The following is a 23,058-nucleotide window of genomic DNA, read 5'->3' on the forward strand; positions in this document are numbered from 1 at the left end:
CTAGAAATCAAACCACTCAAATACGTCATAGATTGAATTGCGCCAGCACTTACACACATATATAACGTCTCTCTTTCGACGGGTATTTTTCCAAACAACATGCAGGTAGCAAGAGTTTCAGTAATCTACAAGAATGGTCACAAAAATTATTTAGGTAATTATCGCCCTGTGTCAATCTTGCCTGTATTCTCTAAGGGACTCGAGAAAGTGATTAATTCTCGCATTGAGAAATTTACTAGAAAATATAACCTCTTAACGGACTACCAATTTGGTTTCAGAAAGGGACGCTGCACCGAGACAGCACTTCTAGCTCAGAAGGAAGAAATATTAAACAATTTTGAAAACAAGTTAATGACATTGGGTGTACTCTTAGACTTTAGCAAAGCCTTCGATCGAGTCAACCATCCAATATTGTTAGATAAATTAGAGCATTATGGGTTTCGTGGCACAACTCTACAACTTATTAAATCTTACTTGAGTGGGCGCCATCAATACGTCGTACTAAATAAGCATAAATCTCACCTACGGTCTATTGAATTTGGTGTTCCACAGGCTAGCATACTGGGACCAATTCTCTTTCTTTTCTATATTAGTGACATTGTAAAAATATACGAGGATTCTAGATATGTTATTTATGCCGATAATTGCTCGGTGCTCGTTAAGGGAAAAAACATTGATACTCTAAGACAAAAGGGTGCGTTCTGTCACAACTTGCAGATTTGGTGCCAGAACAATAGGCTCATTCTTAATGAGTCAAAAACTATCTGTGTGTTGTTTCGCACCCAGGTACCTTAGAAAATATAGACGACCATATTGCTCTCGGGCCATTCAAAATTAAAATAGAAAAGTTTGTTAAAATTCTAGGAGTCATATTTTCAGAAAACATGTCTTGGAATGAACATGTGAAAACTTTATTACCAAAACTAAGTAGAGCCGCCGGTGTATTAAGCCAGAACCGTCACACTTTTTCAGTCAGCATTAAAAAGATGTTATATTTGGCACTCTTTAACTCTCACTTACATTACTGCATGCTAACATGGGGAAACACGACAGCATTGAACTTGCAGAAACTCGTCCTTATTCAGAAAAAAGCACTTAGATCAATAAAAAATTCCTCGTTCTTAGAACACACAGAACCACTCTTTCACAAACATAAAATTCTAAAAATCCACAATATACACAAATACAAATTATTAAGAACCTATAAAAACGCCACATTAGGTAGGGCTGAACTATTCCAAGAATTATCAAATCTCAGGAAAAGTACAATTTTCTACCCATTCCGATATCAACCGCCATACTACGTTCCCTCCTCGCGCACCCATTATGGGAAAGAAAAACTTGACTACGCCCTGGCAACTACACTAAATGAGCTAGACCGGAAAGGTGTGGACGTTCTGGCCCTTACTAACAAAACCTTATTTGACCTGTTTGTTTGACTGTATTGAAACTGCTTATGCTTCTAATTGTTCTTGTAATTGTCATTTGTGATCGGACTGTCTGATCGTTTATTTGCTGATATGTTTATATAACTGAATCAAGATAACAAATGTTCGTGTCACTGCTGTTGTACGGGTGGCTAGAGCTTAGTCAAGCTGCACAGATGCAGCTTTTTTCTCTGGCCCCCTATTTTCGCAGTAACAATGTATTGTCTGCGGCGAAAATAAAACATGATTGATTGATTGATTGATTGATTGATTGATTGATTAAAGGAGGCCTTCCTAGAAAGAACTAGAAATGTAAATTAGAAAGGTGATGGTTTGGGCTAGCTGGCTTTACATTTTAGACTGTGTTGTTACATTTCTAGTTCTTGGGGCACCTTTTCCATCGTTTGTTTGGATCCGTCGATTCTGATTACCCTCATCACATTCACTGTGTGTCGCGCACGCTCCTTGGCCTTCTGCATCTCCGAAAGAAGCCTTCCTCCTGACGTAAAGGCCTTGTTCGGTGGTTTCAACGCGTCTACCGACCATGGCGTCAGCATTTTCAAGATTCTAAGATCTGAGTAAGCGCTTGTCCTCGATTTTTGGCGTCCCTTGTCCCTGCTTTGCGCTGTACGGTACAATCTAAACTGGAAAACCAATTAGCACTAACCATCACCCTTCTAAGTTACATTCCTAATTCTTTGGTTACCCTTTCCATCGATCTTTTTTGCATCCGTTCATTATGACTACACTCATCGTATTCACTGTGTACCCCTGCACCACGAGCAGATCGACATCTGCTTCCAGTGCGGGCGCATCGGACACCGAATGGACGTGTGCCCCTATCCCCAAAATCGCATCTGCCGGGAGTGCGGCATCGCCATCCCGGAGAAAGAGCATGCGTGCGTGCCCAAGTGCGGCCTGTGCGGCGGCAAGCCTCTCACCGCCGACCGGGCCTGTAAGGCAAAATTTAAGACGCCGTCCGTGGTACGGCGCCGGCGCTGGGAGCGGCACCGGGCTAACGACGACAGCAACCTAGAGCAAAGGGCTCCTGCATGGCGACCCCGACACCTCTTCGTGGCGCCGTTCGAGAACGCCGGCCCGCAAGAGCGGACACCAAAGTGATCGCCATCGGCTGGCTTCAAGGACGGCCGCCGCTGGGAGACGATGGGCAAAGGAGGCAGTCGAAGCTCGAGCGGAAGACGCCGCGGATCCCGTTCGAGGTCCCGGGCAGATCGAGAACCCGGGCTGAGTCCAACCAACGGGGGATACTCGTCGAGAAAAGGGTGGGCTGGACCGACAGGTCTTCCGTAGCTCTAGGGAACGACAGAGAGTTCCCACCCCTCAACCCTACCCCACCTCCCTCCTCTGACCAAAACGCCGCAACACGTCAAGAGTGTGGCGAATGTACAGAACTTAAAAAGACTAATTGAAAGGCAAAACGCCTAGATTCAGGCACAGACCGTGCAGATCAGAGCACTCATGAGTAAAATAGATGCGCTAGCTAGCGGCAGAGCGGCTAAAATAACCAAAACGAGCATGGCTCCCGAAGACGCCAACGAGAAACGCAAGGTGCCGCGGAGGGACCCCCCCCCCCTCCTCGCCCGCCAAGAGCGGAGAGGAGAGGCACAGCCCATGCAACAAGCATTGAATGTTCAAGAAGCGATAGACGCTGAAACCGCTGTTGACTGCGAGACGGCAGCAGCGGCACCACAGACGACACATCAACAACAGCAACCGCCGCAAGGGGGCAAACTGGCAGTGATACTCGCAGCCATCAATCAAATCAACGAGAAGCTCGCGAATATGAATGCCAGGCTAGAGGCCTTCAAGGGTCAAATAAAGATCCTGTCAGTCAAGTACGAACGACTGGCGGCGAATACAGCAACGATAACCGTGAAGAACAAGTTCGCAACGCTAAAGAATGAACGCACCAATAAAGTCAAGGAATCGATCGCGTACAGGCGCGGTCGCATCAAAGCGTCAAAAGAAGATGACGCAGACGCCGAACAGTAAAATGCAAATCCGCGGGGGGGGGGGGGGAAACAACGACAATTTACCAGTGCAATTGCAGGGGCATCCGCACCAAGGAGGCCGAGTTACAACTTCACATAGATGGGCTCGACCAGAAACCGGATACGATCGCGTTACAAGAGACGCACGGCAGACCGAGAATCCCGGGATACACGACCTACACGGATCCGACGCAAGGCGGGACGGCGTTACTGGTGCGCACCAACATAGCAGCCACCCAGCATCTCACTGCGCAAAAGGGCTGCGAACACACGCTGGTCGAGGTTCACACAAGGACGATTGGCAGTGCCGGAAACCTGTTTGTGATGAGCGTAAATTGCAGGCCGTCACAAAGGCAGCACGACTTTGCAACAACAGTGAGCCAGACGAAAAGGTTGGCGGGGAACAGGCCGCTCCTGGTCCTAGGCGACTTCAACGCCCCTCACATTACATGGGGTTACAAATACCAATCTAAACGAGGCAAGGCTCTAGCAAAGGCAACGGAGGACCAAGAAATGGCGCTCCTTAATAAACCACGCGTTGTCACCCAAAAGAGAAGCAGTGTCAACAGGGACACCACACCGGACCTGTCGTGAATGGCGGGCTCACTGGAAGTGGCTTGGCGGAACGAAGGCGTAAACCTGGGCTCCGACCACAGCATCTTAAAGGGACACTAAAGTGAAAAATGATTTCTTCTGCATCAGTAAATTACCTTTCTACAACACCAAAAACACCACTCTTACAACGGTAAGACGTTTTGGTAAGCCAGAAAAAGCGCAAGAACGAAATACGGGTGGCGACGCCTACTTAAGTTCCCGCACATGGGGGCTGTGACGTCTTGGATTTTGATGGCATGTTCTAGGGCCTACTAATTATATATAGCGGTACAGATTGACTACATTGTGTTCTAAAGGAACGAGATATTAAACATGGCAAGTTTCCGGAACCTTTACTCCGCCAACGCGACCCAAATGCGAAAACATACTTTGGAATCCCTGACGTCACGCTGACGTACCGGCGCTGGGGTTTCGGCGCGAAATTCAAATACTGATACTTGGACCTTCATTTTCTCATCTAATATTCAAACTATCTTTTTGAAATGACTGTCTGCAGAGTTCTGAAACAATGCTTCATTAATCTAAACTGATTTATTGTTTGCCTTTAGTGTCCCTTTAAGTATAACGATCAAGGGACCAAGGTGCCGGGCTGCCCTCGGCAAAGCCCGGATCACCGACTGGGGCCGAATGCGCAAGCACACGGTCGAAGAAAACGAGACGTCCGGAGGAAATGCGGATGATGGCAGACATCAAACGTACGCAGAATGGGCGCGAGAACAAAACATCGTGCTCGACAGATTCACTCAAGAAGTAGTGACAACAAAACAGACGCCCTTTGTCGACGCCAAGCTAGCACACATGTGGGCGGCGCGGCACTCGCTCACGCGAAGATGGAAGCGTCAACGTCGAAACAAGAAGCTCGTCAAACGCATCACGATACTCGACAAACAGATCGCTGAATACGCAACCAAGCTGTGCCGAGAGAACTGGATGAGTACGTGCGACAGGCTGCAGGGAAAGCTGTCGGCGCGCAAGACCTGGTGCCTGCTGAGACCTGATCGACCCGTTGAGCTGCAAGACCGCAATCAACCGCAACCTCACCAAAGTTCTGAACGCTTACGATGGCAACGGCCAGAGGCTCATTGAAGACCTCAAGGCGATGTACCTCATGACATAGAGAGGGCGATTTCCGATACCGGAGGAGTCTCCGTGATGGCTAACGGTTCATCCAATGCCGGATTTTCCGGCATTGCATCCCAGTCTGCTCGCCAACGCAGAAGCTGCTGGACATGGTTCTCGCTCACGTCCGGTGTGGGCAAGGTCATGGAACGCATGGTTCTCAGAAGACTTCAAGCACACCTGGACGAGACTAGTCAGGTGCCGGCAACCATGTATGGATTCCGCCAGCACCTGAGCACCCAAGGCGTCCTGATCCAATTACACGAACTAGTGATTAAGAGAGCAACGAGGCACGCGCCCCGCACCCCGGGGAGCCCCGGCACGCGCCCCACGCGCCCCGAGGCACGCGCCCCGGGCACGCGCCCCGTGCCCCCTTTGTACTTCAAGAGGGCCTTCGACCTGTCCCACGCCAGCGTGCTCGAGAACCTGCGCATGACGTGGTGTGGCCGCAAGACCTACGGCTATATTACAGATTTCCTAACCAACACAATGGCGACTATCCGGATAGCAAAGGAACGGTCCGAGCCTGCGGAGCTAGGAGACAGGGGTACCCCACACGGGTCGGTCCTGTCGCCTCTGCTTTTCAACCTGGCCCTCCTGCCCCTGCCCGAACTACTCAATCAGATCAAAGGCATGGACCACGCGTTCTATGCCGACGATATAATGGTGTGGACCAACCACGCGGGGTCCGATGCCTGGGTGGAGGAAGCCCTACAGAGAGCGGGAACGACTGTCCACGAGTATGCCACGACTTGCGGCCTGAGCTGCGCTCCCCAGGAATCGGAGCTGGTTATGGTACAGCCCGGAAGACCAAAGAAAGAGCCGCCGCTGAATATAATTATCACCATCGACGGCACAGAGGTCAAGCCAACGCAGCAGATCCGGATACTGGGCCTGCTGTTGCGCAGCGACGGCAAGGCGCACGCAGCCGTCAACAAAATCAAGACCACATCAGAGCAGGTCCTGAGCATGATCCGGAGAGTCACCAACCGGAACAGAGGGATCAAAGACGAAGACGCACTGCGCCTGGTGCAGGCATTCGTCGTGTCACGCGTAACGTACTCCACCCCCTACCTCCAGCTTACGAATGTGAACCGCGAGACGCTGAACACGACGATAAGGAAAGCAGTCAAGTTCGCCATGGGCATCCCAGTCTGCTCGCCAACGCAGAAGCTGCTGGACATGGGTGCCCACAACACGGTGGAAGAGCTGGCGGAAGCACACCTATGCCACTAGAGAGTACGGCTGAGCCGGACAGAACACGGCCGGGCCGTCCTACGCAATATAGGATGGCAATTTGAACAGCAACCGACAACGGAGCCGCTCCGCACAAAGTGGAGAGAGATTATTAAGACCACGTCCCGACCACATGCAGCAGGGGAGGAACAATGAGACGCTCTGCGCTGGCCAAGGCACTGGCTCGACAGCTGACGAGGACCCCGAGGTTCTCTACGCGGACGCCTCGCTTCCCAAGCACGGCACCAGAGCAACGGTGGTCGTCACCATCATAGATAAACTTGTCACAGGCGCGTCGATAGGGACGACGAATACAACTGAAGCCGAAGAAGTGGCCGTGGCTCTCGAACTCGCCCAACCGGGAGTGAGGACCGTGGTCACAGACTCCAAGACCGCCTACGCAAGCTATCGCAAGGGGAACATGTCTTCCTCCGCGCTAGCGATCCTCACCAAACGCAAATCACCGGGACGGGCCGTTGAGCTCGTGTGGGTCCCGGCTCACTCGCAAGTAAAAGGCAATGCACTCGCCGACCACTAAGCCCGAGAACTGTCAATCCGGGCCGAGGACGAGCCAGAGCTACCGCACCCCGTGACAAATTACAGACATAACCCAAATGTACAGAAGCGGCAAATGTAGGCTTCCCCGTCTGCATCCGCAACTCAGCCGAAGGCAGCAAACGACCGTGCAAGGCACGCGAGCGGGGTCGCTAGCGCATTCCGTGCTCTTGCACAATATGTTCCCAACAGAGCATGACACTTCATGCCCGTTTTGCAGATGATCAGAAGGCACTCTAGCACACATCCTTGCAGAGTGCACTAAGCTCAAGAACCCCCCGCCATCCCTACCCACCGCCCTCCCCAGCCCCAACCCCCGAGCGATGGGAAGCCTTGTTGTCCAGCCGAAACCTACCGACCCAGCTAGCGCGGGCGGCTAGGGGCCAGGAACTGCTGGACACTTATGGCACCTGCGAAGAAGGCTCCACCCCGTCTGGTGCCAGAGCGCAACCTTTACTAAGGGCTCAATAAAAGTTGACTTTCTCTCTCTCGCGATCGCGCCTTGGCCTTCTACGTTCTCGAAAGGGCCCTTCCTCAAGACGTCGAGGCCTCGTCAGGTGGCTTGAACCCGTCTTCCGGCCACGGCATCAAGGTTCACAAGATTCTAAGATCTGAGTAAGCGCTTGTTTTTTATCTTGCGTCCCGTGTCGCTGCTTCGCGCTGTACCAAACAATCTAAAATGGAAAACCGACTAGCCCAAACCATCACCCTTACAAGTTAAATTCCTAGTTCTTCGGACACCCATTCCACCATGTGTTTGCAGTTTTCAATTCTGATTACCCTCATCGCATTCACTGTGTGTCGCGCACGTGCCTTGACCTTCTGCATGTGCGAAAAACGCATTCCTAGAAAGAACTAGAAATCTAATTTAGAAAGGTGACCGTTTTGGCTAGTTGGTTTTCCATTCTAGATTGTGTGGTTACCTTCCTAGTTCTTCGGGCACCTTTTGGATCGTTTATTTGGATCCGTCCTTTCTGATTACCCTCACCACATTCACTGTGTGTCGCGCACCCGTATTGGCCTTGTGCATCTGCGAAAGAGGCCTTCCTCCTGACGTCAAGGCCTTGTTTGGCGGCTTCAACCCGTCTACCGACCACGGAATCAGGGTTTCTAAAATTCTAAGATCTGAGTAAGCACTTGTCTTCGTTTTTTCCTTGCCTCCCTTGTCCCTGCTTTGCGGTGTACCGCACAATCTAAAATGGAAAACCAACTAGACAAAACCATCACAATTCGAAGTTACATTTCTAGTTCTTATGGCATCATTTCTATCGTTTTTTTGCATCCGTCCATTCTGATTAGTCTCATCGCATTCACTGTGTGTCGCGCTCGCGCCTTGACCTTCTGTATCCGCGAAAGAGCGCTTCCTCCTAACGTCAAGGCCTTGTTTGGCGGTTTCAACCCGTCAACCGACCACGGCATCAAGCGTTGCAAGATACTAAGATCTGAGTAAGCGCTTGTTCTCGTTTTTTGCATGCGTGCCTTGTCCCTGCTTCGCGCCCCCCAGTACCATACAATCTAAAATAGAAAACAAATAGCGCGAGCCATCAGCCTTCAAAGTTACATTTCTACTTCTTCAGGCACTCTTTCCATCGTTTTTTTGCAACCGTTTATTATGATTACCCTGATCGCATTCACTGTGTGTCGCGATGGCGCGATGGTCTTCTGTATCCGCGAAATAGGCATTCCTCCTGACTTCAAGGCCTTGTTTGGTGGCTTCAACCCGTCTACCGGCCTCGGTATCAGGGTTCGCAAGATTCTACAATCTCAGTATGCACTTGTCCTCATTTTTTCATTGCGTCCCATGTCTCTGCATCGCGCTGTACCACACAATCTAAAATGGAAAACCAACTAGCCCAAACCACCACCCTTCTAAGCTCCATTTCTACTTCTTCGGGCCCCCTTTCCGTCGTTTATTTGCATCCGTCCATTCCGATTACCCTCATCGCATTCACTGTATGTCGAGCTCGCGCCTTGCCCTGCTGCATCCGCAAAAGACGCCTTTCTCCTGACGTCGAGGCCTTGTCAGGTGGCTTCAACCCGTCTACCGGCCACGGCATCAAGGTTCGCAAGATTCTAAGATCTGAGTAAGCGCTTGTCCTGGTTTTTATCTTGCGTCCCGTGCTTCGCGCTGTGCCATACAATCTAATATGGAAAACCAACTAGCCCAAACCATCACTAATCTAAATTACGTTTTCAGCTCTTTGGGACCCTTTCCATAGTGTTTTTGCATCCATCCATTCTGATTAGTGTCTGTTGCATTTAGTGTCTGTTGCGCACGCGGCTTGGACTCCTTAATCTGCGAAAGAGGCCTTCGTAGAAGGAACTAGACATGTAACTTAGAAAGGTGACTGTTTTGGCAAGTTGGTATTTCATTTTAGATTGTGTGGTTACTTTCCTAGTTCTTCGGGCACTTTTCCATCGTTTGTTTCCATCCGTCCATTCTAATTACACTCATGGCACGCGCTGTATGTCACGCACGCACCTTGGCCTTCTGCATCTGCGAAAGAAGCCTTCCTCCTGGCATCAACGCCTGGTTTGGCGGCTTCAACCCCTCTACCGACCACGGCATCAGGGTTTCCAATATTGTTACGTGGTAGTGACGTTAAAGAACACAGTAGAAATACTGCGAAAGACAAAACTAGCTTTTATTGGGCGAACCTGTGCCCACAAAGACAGGCTACACTTAAGAGGAAGCTTTAGCTCGGGTGCTCGTATCCAAATACATGTAAAAGGAGAATTCGTCTTTCTCGGCAACCACTGCACCAAATTTGACGAGGTTTGCTGCATTTAAAAAAAGAACTTGAAATCTAGTGACTTTTAGTATCGAATTTTCGAGTTAGGTCGTCAATTTTTTATTAAAAATTGGCGAAAATTGAAAATTTTCAGTAAACAAAACTATCAAGTTTACAACTCTGTAACTCAACAACGAAAAATGGTAATACAATTCTGTGAATAGTATCAAATAGTACATCTAAAGCGGACAAAATTGATGCGTTACCCATGAATATACCAGCAATTTATTAATAGGGAAATAACACTTTTGCAAAACTCTTGTAACCAACGTAACCAATTCACGTAAGATGTAAAATGACATATTGAATTTGTCCGCTTTGAATGATCTAATGGATGCCCTTTACAGAACCGCGATATCAGTTCTTGATGCAGAGATATGAATTTATAAACTTCGTGCTTCTATTCTTTTCAAACGGTCATATATTTGAAAATCGTTTTAAGAAAATTCAAGCCTTAAATAGAAATTCCGCTTCCAACAGCCACTAGAATTTAACTTTCTCTTTCAAATGCAACAAATTTCATTAAAATCGGTCCAGGGGTTATCTCATAACAACGTTCTTGCGTTTTACATGTATTTGAATAGGCCGCGTCGGAGTTGGGCCCGAGCTAAAGCTTCCTCTTAAAGCACAACGATAGCGGCGAACACAGTCGGCGATCGTCGAAAGTCTGATCAGCGGGTACAGCGCGTCGGCTTTTATACAGCAGCCATCGAATGTTCGAGACTAATCGTTGGGACCCGCGTGCCTTCCACAAAGGTCTACACCATTCGCGTCACGCGATGAAATCAGATAATACAAGGTTCGGCGGCAACAGACAGCGGATAGAAGCATCGATAACTTTCCAGAAACTTCGGATACATCCAGGCTCGTCCCGCACAGTGCGATAAGATTTGTTAGGTGGCGAAACAGATTCATTCTATTCCTTAATATGCCAGTCACTATTTTCCCAGCCAACTACTGCACATGTCTTACATCCACGTGATTTAATCTGGCATGATTGGAGCGCAGTGTGTTAGCGAAAACTCAGCTCCATTTCCGACAGATGATCACATTCGAGTTTCGTATTGGTGCGCCCTCACTGAGGGGACGTGCCGCCGAAAGCGAGCGCCATCTCGTTTCTCTAGGACAAACTGCTCCTCGAAAACGGTCAATAGAGCTGGGCTTGCCCAATATCCGGTAAAGAAACAATAAATATTCTCAACAGGAAGAACGAGTGGCACCAATATTTTCAGTGCATGCAGAATAGTGTGGTACATCGCTATTTCCCAGTGTGGATCGATTGAGCAACCCAATTCAGCATGTCGCTATCAAACCGTTCCGGATGCTAAATGTGTGATATTTTGATCCCTTCCCATGTAGCAACGTCGCAAATGTTATGCAGTAGAATAATTAACACTAGTGGTGCATTTTTTAAGTTTATTTTTTTCTTTTCGAGGATAACAAGGAACCGAGAGAAAAGGTTCGCCAGGCTGAGCGTCGGTTACGCGCACATAATTGGCACGGTATACAAACTTCTACATGACACACAGCACACACATAAAATATGACAATATAGCAAAAAAAGTGGTATGATAATGGTACAAAAAAAAAGAAGATAATTGAAAACGTTATCAAATTGAAGCGGTATATAACTTTGTTCAATATTGCGAACGAAAAATGTAATATTTGCTTTATTTACTCAAAAGGAAGCTAATCATTAAAACGCTTTTATGCACACAAAAAATAAATGAATGATATGTTACTGTAAATAAATTGAATTATCGCAAGTAAAATATTTATGTGAGATGAATAATTATTTTTGTGAACTTTTTGATCGGGAACCGAAAGGTCACTCGAGTGCCGCGCGTATTGGGCGGCCGCTTATGTGCTGAGGACGCCATCTCTTGCCCCCTGCAATATGGCCTCCGATGGCTTCACTCACTCCCGTAGGCGGCCGCTCCAGAAACCCTGGTGCAAACTGCGCATCGCATAGGACCAGTGGCGTACCCAGAAATTTCGTACGGGGGGGGGGGGGGGGGGGCACACTTTGCAGCTCTGCCTTCTCATTATGGAAATTGTCGAGGGATGAAATACATGAAACATCAATAATAACAGTGCTGCCATTGCCAAAGATGCTGCAAACGATTTCTTGAACGCTACGCCCTGTCAAGACAAATAATATATCTTGTTTTATCAAATAATATACTCGTATGTCTCAAAAGTTGTGCCCGAAATAACCGATATCAATGCTTCCACGTTTTCTGTATATTTAATGGGTAAAGCAAATATCACACGAACTTGAGCGCTATATCAGTTTGAAACCAGCAAAGCAGTGCATGCCGCTGATATGAAAAATGTAAAGGCCACGATATGAACAAGTTGAGGAAGAAGAAGAAACTTTAATAAAGAATAGTTGAGGACAAATATTTTAATAAAACTTTGTTAGCCTCCATGCCTTTCTCTCATTTGCATCTCTCTGTCATTCAAGAGCACTGTTTACATTTCTGTACGTATGCAACGACGAGGGAACAATTTCAGCGACGCTATGCTTCGTTAGAATGTATTGCGTAGGAACAGCCGTCACTGGTCGTATATTTTGAGTAATTGCTCCGAAATTCCAAAAAAGTCGCAACAGAGAGAAAAATATAAAAAGAAGGAGTTCTGCAAAATATACGAGGTCGAGTGAAATGAAAGTGAGCCAATGCGAATATATTACAAATCGGGTACTTTATTTAAAAGTAGTCTCCATGAGCATTCAGACATTTGTCCCACTGACTAACGAGTCGCGTGATTCCCGTCTCATAAAACTCCTTGGGTTGCTGCTTCAAAAAGTCTGTAACTGCTCTTTCACATCATCGTCCGACAAGAATGTGGTTCCCTTGGGCTGTTTTTTCAAGTGCTTCAAAAAGTGGAAGTTGGAAGACGACAGGTCTGGGCTGTATGGCGGATGTTGCAGTGTTTCCTACTTGATCTTTGCCAGTTTATTATTAACCATATCAGCGACGTGGGAACGGGCATTATCATGGAGCAAGATGACCCCATTCCGCAATTTTCCACGTCATTTGTTCTTGATTGCGACACGCAGCCGATCTGACGTTTCAAAATATCGGAAACGATTGATAGTTTCTCCAGGCTTAGCAAATTCAGTCAATAATGGCCCCTGACGATCGAAAAAGAAAGTCAATAACACCTTCCCGGCAGAAATGACGGCCTTTGCTTTCCTTGGGCGTGTTGAATTTAGGTGTTTCCGCTGTAAGCTTTGCCATCGTGTTTCAGGCTCGTAGTAGTGGCATTATGATTCTTCCCGGGTCACAATTGCAGACAAAAAGTCGTCACCCTCCTCATGATACCGGACTAGATGAGTCAAGGCAGCGCCGAAACTCTCTGTCTTCTGGCGGTGGTTCAAACTCTTAGGCATCCATTGCGTACACAAGAGCCGATAACCGAGATGTTCATGAATTATGGTGTGAGCCGAACCATGACTGATGTTCACGCGCCCTGCCAATTCATCGATGCTTATCATCCGTTCTTTTCTAATCGGCCTTTGCAATTGTGTTGGGGGTGATTGCACGGTGGCTTTGACCCGGTCTTCGATCGTGTATGCAACTTTCACGTCCTTCTTTGAACCGCTTGCTTCAACGCTTCACAGTGATAAATGAAATGCAATGTTCAATGTACACGGCAGCCATACGGCGAATAATTTCTTTTTCGGAAACATCTTCATCTGTCAAAAACCTCACGGTACCACGCTGTTCAAATTTTGCAGTGTCCATTATGTCACGCAAGCATGTTCAACCCAGCGTATGAAAGCATTAAAAAAATTTCATCCTCACACCTGCGTGTCCCTTTGTAAACGTGAGATGCCTCTGTGCCACGCGCATGCCTCGCAGATAATGAACCGAACCATTATTGCGCAGGGGGGGGGTTGGCTCACTTTCATTTGACTCACCTTCGTACATTAGAAACGCGAAGATACAATGAAATATACAAATGCGACGACACAGCTTGATAAAGGGCACAAAAGTGTCACCCAAAACAAAGTTCTGTGCGCATATACACAAAGCCTCGAAACAAGATATTTAAATATACGCATAAGTCGCCGATAAATCTACGTATCTAAGAAAAAGTCAATATATATGATGCGTCAAAGAACGCAAATAAACATGTTGCGCAACCACAGATTAACAGATCACAGCCCCCCTTCCCTCCACTCCATCCGAAGTACCGCGTGCGATGGAAGGCAGCACGTTTGCTCCCCGCTTTTCTTCCTTGCGCACACATGTATGAGCGACCCACCGCCGGCTCATTAAACGGCTCACCCATGCCACCCCCACCCCCTTTCACTCCTACATACAGCATGTGGCACGTAGTCACGATGTTACCGCCCTCGGACTTTATACGGAACATGAGGGCGACGGCAGAAATGCGCCTGGAGTGTCCGTACAATTGCTATCGCAATAATGTAATAAGAATATCCGACAACTGAGTGAGTGAGCGAAAAACTTTATCAGCTCTAGATTCGCTGGTCTTCTGCGGTCTTCAGATGGAATCGTCCATCTTTTAGCACAACGGTCGGTTGCCCTTAGTGCAGGGCTCCGCTGGATGCTGCTGCCAGTTGTGCTCGCCGAATCAGACCTTCTTGGTCGACCTGGCGATCGCTGGAGAGCACTCCCTCCCATGGCTCCGCACTCGGGTTTGGTATAACGGGTACCACGTCTATCTTCTGGCATGCCCCCGTTATACACACTATACAATGACACATGCCCCTGGTGCCACGAAATACCCACGCTGTATCCGGCAACTGAAGCGCACTGTGGCCCATTACTTTCCGCAAAAGAAGAAGCGACAGAATCGAGCTTTCACCATGCGACGATTCGCTGCGCCGCAACAATGTTTTTTTTTTCCCTTTTGTGCTGCGGGGGGCACCGAAATGAAATAACGGAAAGGAAAGCATGTTGGGTACAATCGAATGCCTACTTTGTGCACCTAGTGGGGCTACCGAAGGAATATAGAAAAAAACGTGAGACGCATGGTCCACAGAGAACCATACTCATACTGCTTGGTATCCTACACCGGCGAGACAAGGCATTCCTACAATATAGGTTGCGCTCAAGCGAACACGTTGCAACACATCGAGTTCCCACAGTGATGTCGGCGAGCGACCATTGTTTCTTTTTCTCGTCTGCTAGCCAGAAAGAGTCCAAAACACTGGCAGGCAAAAATCCACTCGGCCAGGGAAAAACGAATGCGCGCCGAAGTGCGCCGAGCGTTGGTCGGGGCAACACGAGAAAAACGTATGTGCTCTGGCTGGCTCTGGCAGCCCGTGGGTAGGAGAACAAGAAAACTGAAGAAGCTCAATGCGTGCTCGCCATTAAAAGCCAAAGCAAAAAATAAAGAAGAACGTAGTTGCCTTTGCTGACATCAGTGCCTCGACATGGTTTCTTTGGCGCAGGTGAAAAAAAAAAAGTGACGGCACAAACGAACTCCCACAAGGCTTCGTCTCATCGGACCTCGCTGTGTGTTTTGTCAACTTGACTGATAGTGTGTTGATTTGGCTTGTCTCGTTGTATTGTCCGATGTACGACGTTAGAAATGTGAATGCACCTTTGGCGTCAAATGTTTATAACAGCATTAAACCCACAACATTCTGGAATTGAAAATCTGAAGCACGGCTTTGGAAGTGTCAATGCACCTTTCGCATCAAACGTTTGCGAGAACATTATGCCCATAAAGTTTCAGAATTGAAATCCAAGTGCTCCCTAGATACCACGGCCTCCGCGAGATGCCGCGACCAGCCCGCTCGCCATCAAAACACCTTTGAGACTTTGTGCTAGGATGGGGCTCCTTGCGTTACCATATGCGACTCCCGGTGCACGGGCGTTGCCGCGAAATCCAGCGCGAGTTCGCAATGTTCGCGCTAAAATGTGTTTTCGAGCGTGAAAAGGACATTCTAGACAAAATCGAGCATGATTTCCGGCGCCGGGGGTTGTTTTCGTCGGCGGCGCATGACAGCACAAAAAAATTTGGGGGGGGGGCTGAAGCCCCATCAGCCGCCCCCCCCCCCCCCTGCCTCCTGGCTACGCCCCTGCATAAGACAACCGTGTTTGCCTTATGTTTCGCGCTGTGTAGGCACCAAAGTCGAAAGTCGTGGCTCCTACGTTAACATTCACAATAAAATTTGAAATGCGCGCACCGGCGACATTTATAAGGCATTGGCAGCACGGCTCACTGCCTCGTAGCCATCGCAGTGCAAGGCTTGAAGAAGAAACGGGAGCACAGCGGAGGCAGTGTCTGATTACCAATTAATCTGCTTCTGCTGAACGCATTGAAGTACTTGTTGCGGCAAATTATTTCTTAAATAGCCTATTTTCACCTCAAATGTCTTTCCCCACTTGAATAAAAATGGTTCAGGGCAAGTTTAGCAGCCGCTAATAACAAAATTAGGCAATTATTAGGCCTGCGCCATTGCCAAGACTAGTTTGAGAGTATACGCTAGGCATCTATTTACCCCAAGTGAAATTTCGTTGCATCTGACCTTTAAGGCAACACTGCAATAACGTCTAAAACGGAGACAACGGGCATCTTGCCGCACACTGCAAGAAGTGCACCTCAAATGCAAAATGCGATGATAGCTAGAGTGGGAATCCTAATCATAAGGCTGGGCGAGTAGGCCTTGGACTTGGCCAGCGGGAAATAACATGGACGCAGAAACAGCGCCGGCTATCAACTAAGGATATAATAGAGAAAAAAAAGCACTGATACATAGACGCGCTTAAAAAGTACGTGGTCCCGAGGAAAAGATTAGAAAAAGCTTTTTACAGCGAAGCTTTATGCCCCTACCTTCCAAGGACATTTTCGTGTCGTTGGCACGGTAAGCAAAAGACGTGGTAAGCAGAGGTGGTAAGACGTTGGCGTGGTAAGCATACGTGGGCCGATGCCGGAGATAGTGCAATGACGGGCCGACCCGCGGCGGAGGTGCAGTTTTCCATTAAAGGGCCCACATACACAGCTTCGCTGGTCATCCTTCTTCACAGAGTGGGAGGGAACTATGTTCTCAGTTCTTACGTGACTTAGACCTTGTCTCTGATTCTCGAGAGTACCCTTGTTTCAGAAAACATAGGTGCGCAGCCGCATTCCTTACAGTGTAATGAAAAGTGTGAACACGGCTGTCCCCCCAGAGGAGCTCTGTGGTCCACTACGCTGCAATTTAGACAACGACCCGTTAACCCGACATAACACTTCACACAAGACAACGGAACGTTTTACACAACACCTTTGCCGCACTCGGCTAAACTTTCTCGCTGCTTGATCACGCGCCCATGAATGCTTTGGCCTTCGCTTTCTACCTGTTTTTCTCCACTACCGCGCGTAGCTTGCCAAGCTTGTTGTCCGCCTAAAAAACGACGTTACATCCGTACCTATCCTCTACCTTTTTTAGGCGATGGGACACGCCGTGAAGATAGAAAATGCTGGCAATCGTCATCTTTTTGCTAGTCCTTTTTGGCTCCAAACTTCTCGCTTCTGCCTTTACCTTTTGCAGAATCTTTTACCGAAGAAAGCCAAGTGGTCTTCAGGAGATCGTGAAAGCTTGAGCCGCACAATTTGCCTTACAAAACTTTCTTCTATGCGATACGGGCAAGACTTCTTAAGTGTCGGATTCAAACAGGAGACTGCAATGGCGTTCTTGACGATCTTTGAGTACCCAAACAGAATTAAATTGTTTTACGCTATTTGGGGCGCATATTGAGCACGTATGAATATCATCAAAAGAAATATTCAAGTCCAGAAACCGCATGCGCCCGTCCTTAGGCATCTCAAAGGTGTACTTCAACACCGGCCATTTTTCTTTGAGAACCTTCAGTACACCTACCCTCGTGTCAATACACCAGCCAGTATCGAAGAAAACAAGATAATCATTGCCATACTTAAACGCACTCACATCACCTTTTAGGGCGGTTTACAAAAGAAAATGAAATGAAAAAAAGAGAAACAGGGTTTATACATCTTTCAGGCCGGTGAGTTCCTCCTTCAGACGCACTTTAAGAAGTGGGAGAAAAATTCACCTTTGCTTGCGTATCAGGTACGGGCATCGCGACCATCAGCTACAACTTGTTTTCGACGGAAAACAACGCCAGGGGGCATAACCTGAATTGTTGCTTTCGTGGCAAGCGAGTAGAAGTGTCTGTGCAAGGGGAAAAGTTCAGCTAGGAACCCTGGCTGACCGTGCACGCCAGCTTTCTTGTACTGAAATGACGGCCTCACAAACCACTCAATGGCGTGTGTACAACATCCGCCACCGTGACGCACAGTTTTTGCCTGGTGCACCACGCGATGGGACTCTCAGAGAAGCTCCTATCTCACTACATGAGGCGCTTCTGCGTGCTGCGCGAGGTGACGCCAGTGACCAATCAAATGGCTCCCTCACCTTCTACTCTAGCATCCAGTGGCGTCGTGCACGTCAGTCGGCTCGAGGCCTACTACGCTGCTTCCGAGTCCGGACTTCAGTGGCTCCGGGATGGCGCTCTTGCCGCCGGGGGTAGTGCTACGGACCAGTATTTACGATGACGAAGAGGCCAGTGGTGCGAAGACGACGACAATTGAAGGCTTGCGCGGGCTGTTGCCTTTTGTCCAAGTGCAGCGTATTCATTTGTAAATATACTTCTATATGCCTTCTCGTGTGCGACTTTCCATGTAACAACATCCGACAAGGTAACAACGACGAGCGCTAAACGCCGCGGAAAAGGCACAAACGGCTTCACCTTAAACATTACTGTTAACTCTTAAGACTAATGTTGAACAAAGAAAGACTATGGTTGAACATAGAAACAAAGGTCTCCAACAGAAAGCACTATGTCGTCTTCCGTTCTGTCTAAGGTATGTGCTGTTAGATCTTTCTTTCATGCAATGCAAGTATGTGCAAGTTTTCTAACCTAAACAAAATTATTTATCGTGTCGTGGCTGATGTCCTGATTTTCCTTTAGAGAGAGTGAGAGAGATATATATTTATTACGATAAAAAGTTCACAAGTCGGCCTGAATCAACTTTCTGACCTGCTATTAAGCACTGGGGAAGAGAGGCGGGTGTGAAGAGAGAAAGAGGGGTAGATAACGGGGGCCAATATGTCGGTAAGCGAACAAGAGCAGCAAAGAGCCTTCAAAGTGTTAAATCTAGAACGCCCCCATGCAAGAGTTTCACGAGAGTCTTTAGAACATCACGGTGGCAAGAATTCGGCTAAGGTTTCAATAGAATCTTTCAAATGTTGATTGACACACTTGCAACAAATAATGATTGAATTTGAAATGCATATCGCGGATAGATGCATTTGCTTAGGGAGGACGCACGAATATCGAGGTGTGTACGTACCTGCGTGAGGTACCGCTTCCACCAAAGAAACGGTTGGGCGCATGGCCCCAGTGCAGCGAGGAAGTAGTACGAGTACATGACCAAGTGTACCAGCGTGTTCATGCACGTCACGAAGATGGTCTGCGCCTGGGCCCCGTACGTCACGCAGATCCACATGTTCCACGCGATCACGCAATGGTGGAATACGTGCAGGCCGCTCACCTGCACAAGCGAAGACATTAGCTTACCACTTCATAGTGATGCCTGCTCAAATGCGTTTTGGTGAAAAGGCAATTGTCTAAATCATAGCAAAACACCGAGCAAGGCGGGCCCGCCTTAATTCCTACAATGTTTATAGGTGACGCAACAAGGACTGTCCATTGGTGTGCGCCAAAAGAAAACAAATCGTCCTTCAAGCAATGGGACAGACTTGTCATTTCAAAGGCCACGTTTTAACAATTCACCAGACACAGAGAACATCCACAGAACCGATTCAGCTTCACTTGGTGTCATCTCAGTAGATGGGGAACTACGGCACAAAATGTGGCCCTGCTAATGCACTCTGCTTCCATAATTTCACGCATCAATTACAAGCTGTGGCTTGCCAGGACCTCACAACATTTAAAATAGGCACGGAGGAGCAGAAGCTACGTAGCCAGCTACGAATCATTTCTGCTTGCTTGCACAAGTTTATAAATGCACCATTTACAATCTATATGCCCGAAGATATTTGCCTGCTGCCCCTTCCAAGGCAAATAAACCTCTTGGATGTTGAGAGTGAATGTACCCATGCTGTCACGCTGTCGCTCTTGGCTGGTCAACCCAGGATCTCCTAATGATAATCGCATACATAGCGACCTATTGGTTGCGTTTTCCACATTATAAGCAATGTGCTATTATGCTCAGATAAGGAAAATACTAACCGAAGTAAGGTGCAACCACAAACTGGAGTGGCTCACTTTACATCACACTTGCCGTGGTGGAATCCGTTATTTAATCACTTGATTCACCACGGCATGACGAGGACCAGCGTGGTATTGCAGACAGTCCTGTCATCAAGTAAGCTGCGATGATAAATTGACATCAAAATAGTGCGCGACACGACAACTTCATCTAGTACGGCTTAGCCTTGGGTAAACCTGGGCGTGGTATTTGTTCGTAAGTCATACTTGAGATTTAACGTTGCCTAACGTTTCTCAGGCACATCGTATTGGCAAATGTGTCTGAGGCACACACCGGCCAGTAAGATTAAAATCTGGCCCATTGAATTTGGGTGAAAGCAGTGCTGCCATGCATCTTGAAGCAAGTCGCTAAAGTGAGAATAAAAAAGTCGCTCAATTTCCGCGAGATATCGCTGCTAAGTCGCTAGCACTGTCCCTTTACGTTTGACTAAATTTTAGGTAATGTAGACGTTTTTGGAACGGTACAATACAGTTTAGCGCAGCGTAAATCATATACTGAAGCGTCTCATGTGTGTCTACACTCTGTGTGGATGAGGAATAAGCAGTGAATATACCAGCACTGTGTGGCTTTTACTGTACTATTATACTCACATGACAGCTAAAAACTCAAATTCGACGTTTTGCTCTGCGATAGCGAGGTTCCAATACGAGCGCGATTGAAGCAAACGCCAGCAATCTGATTTTCTGAGCCCGCAAAGGCCTTTAGTCCACATTATCTGTTTAACGTTTTTAGTTCCAAGGGCTCTAAAAGGACAGCAAAATTTTGTACGTCGTACAAGGTCGCATGTAAACACGGCGATGACCACTGCGTGATATTACGTAATCGTTGCGCTTCCTGAACACGGACAACGAGAAGGTACACTGATTAGCAAACAGGAGCGCTCTAGCAACAGATACTTGTTGAAAATTTCGTTCTTCATATGCATAAATCATCTAACATCCACGTGACGCTTCCTATTACATTTATTACTTCATAAAGAACGCTTCGGCTTTAGCGAGCTTATATATTTAGCTTATATACTTCTTGTTTTTCATTTAGCCTAAGCAATATATTATTTGTCATCATGATTTTACCCCTTTAAAACAATGTTAGTGTTGTAATCTTACATTTTGGTACTTCAATGAACTCTGCATGAATGCGATGACATGTTATTTTCTCTTTTTACTGCTGTCATCCGGGTCATCCCACGAGCGCCCAACACGGGTCCCGAAATTGATATTTTATATTGGATTGAATAGTTCGTACTTTATACGCATTTCACCCAGTAGCACGCCGCTGAACTTCGTTTCTTTAGCAATTGGGTGATTTACGAGGAAAAAATACCGAAATTCTTAAATGGGGAGGCACCCATTTTCATGCACCTGGCATTCTTGTAAATTCATAGTGGTATAAAATACGAGATAATGCGACACCGAAGAATACGTTTATTTTGCGTAAAACCTAAAGATGAGCAAGCTAGCAGTGTTGTAGGCTTCTTAAAAAAACGAAAATATTTTTTTTTAAATTGGTCTGTTTAACGGTTGCTACATTTCGCTGAGCTGATGCGAGTAGCTTGTGCGAATCCAGGTCCTGGTCGAACTCAACAATGACGCGCCAACAGAACGACCAAAGGCACATGGAAGAAAAAGAACAAGACTGGCAAGGTAAGCTGTGCAGCAAAAACAGCCAATTCCACTGCTCCGGCTAACACAGAAAGCACTGTTATGGTTGGCGTCTGGCACCCCGTGTTGAAAGGAATTTCAACCGACCATCTCTCACCGTGGATAGACGATATGAGGCGCGACTTCATGCTCTTCACATTTTCTTTCATCTACCTTTGAATAAACCGTGCAAGTTTCGCACTAAAAATCGTCTCGCCCTTGCTTGGCCGCCATGGTCTACCGGATGCCTGCAGCAAGCCGACAACGCCACGCTACCCAACAGTAACGTCGGTCGAGCTTCGATAGGCAGGCGCCGTTACTACTCGGCCGCAGTACGATACGCTACCCTGGAGTGCGCAACAGCACACAAACCGCAGACAAGAGTAACGAATACGCAAATATTAGGCGGCTGCTCTGAGCAATGCGCCGCGTAAGCAATGAGCTCACCCGCATGGTAGACGAGCTAACGAAACCCACAAGAGACAGGGGAACCAACACGGTAGGCCAAAGAAGAATATACGCGGAACTTGGGGAGGAGGATACTAGGGATTTTTCCGCCACCGGCAAAAGCTCCGAAGGTCGATGACACGTCCACCAACCTCATGCTAATCATTCCGCAAACTATACAATTGCTTCAACAACAGCTGCAGCAGCTGCAACAGTAGATACAGGAAGAACAACAAACGCAGTCGCATCTCACGGAGCCGCTCCAGCGATTTCAACTGCAACTTCCCGAAGCGTGCGGTCAGAGGAAAACATCTTTCGAACTTCTTTAGGCCTTCGTTCACAACAGCAAACAACAGCGAATCAACCCAGTTTTAAAAAAATTAATTAAATTATGGGGTTTTACGTGCTAAAACCACTTTCTGATTATGATGCACGCCGTAGGGGAGGACTCCGGAAATTTCGACCACCTAGGGTTCTTTAACGTGCACCTAAATCTAAGTACACTGGTGTTTTCTCATTTCGCCCCCATCGAAATGCGGCCACCGTGGCCGGGATTCGATCCCGCGATCTTGTGCTCAGCAGCCTAACACCATAGCCACTGAGCAACCACGGCGGGTGAATCAACCCAGTGCTATCAGGACCAGGCGTAATGACCAGACACGTTATGGGATTACAACGAAGGCGCAAAATAAAACAACAGACTAAGGAAGGAGACACTAGACAACCACGTAGGCGCACTAACTACTGACCGTTTCATTTCTTGACACAGGAAGAAATAGCTGCTGTCAAGGATCAAAACAACGAGAAGAAACAGGGCCATCATCTGCATCGCGCAAGGAAACCACAATACAGAACAACTTCTAAGTGCCGCTCCCAAGATACGACAGTTGTTTTGTCTAAAGGGAAACTGAGGCTTCACTGATACAATGAT

The 23,058-nt window shown here is 47.6% G+C and overlaps 1 protein-coding gene across 2 annotated transcripts in view; it reads right to left on the reverse strand.

The window, feature by feature from the left end:
* LOC126538390 (very long chain fatty acid elongase AAEL008004-like) overlaps positions 1–23,058 on the reverse strand; it is a 220,895-nt gene that overhangs the window by 13,344 nt on the left and 184,493 nt on the right. For both annotated transcript variants that reach the window (XM_050185234.3, XM_055074761.2), the window contains one exon: positions 19,099–19,299. In XM_050185234.3, the coding sequence (XP_050041191.2) occupies positions 19,099–19,299 (201 nt within the window). The remainder of the gene's footprint in view (positions 1–19,098; positions 19,300–23,058) is intronic.

The sequence above is a fragment of the Dermacentor andersoni genome, chromosome 4 (genome assembly GCF_023375885.2).
Source record: "Dermacentor andersoni chromosome 4, qqDerAnde1_hic_scaffold, whole genome shotgun sequence".
Taxonomy (NCBI): domain Eukaryota; kingdom Metazoa; phylum Arthropoda; class Arachnida; order Ixodida; family Ixodidae; genus Dermacentor; species Dermacentor andersoni.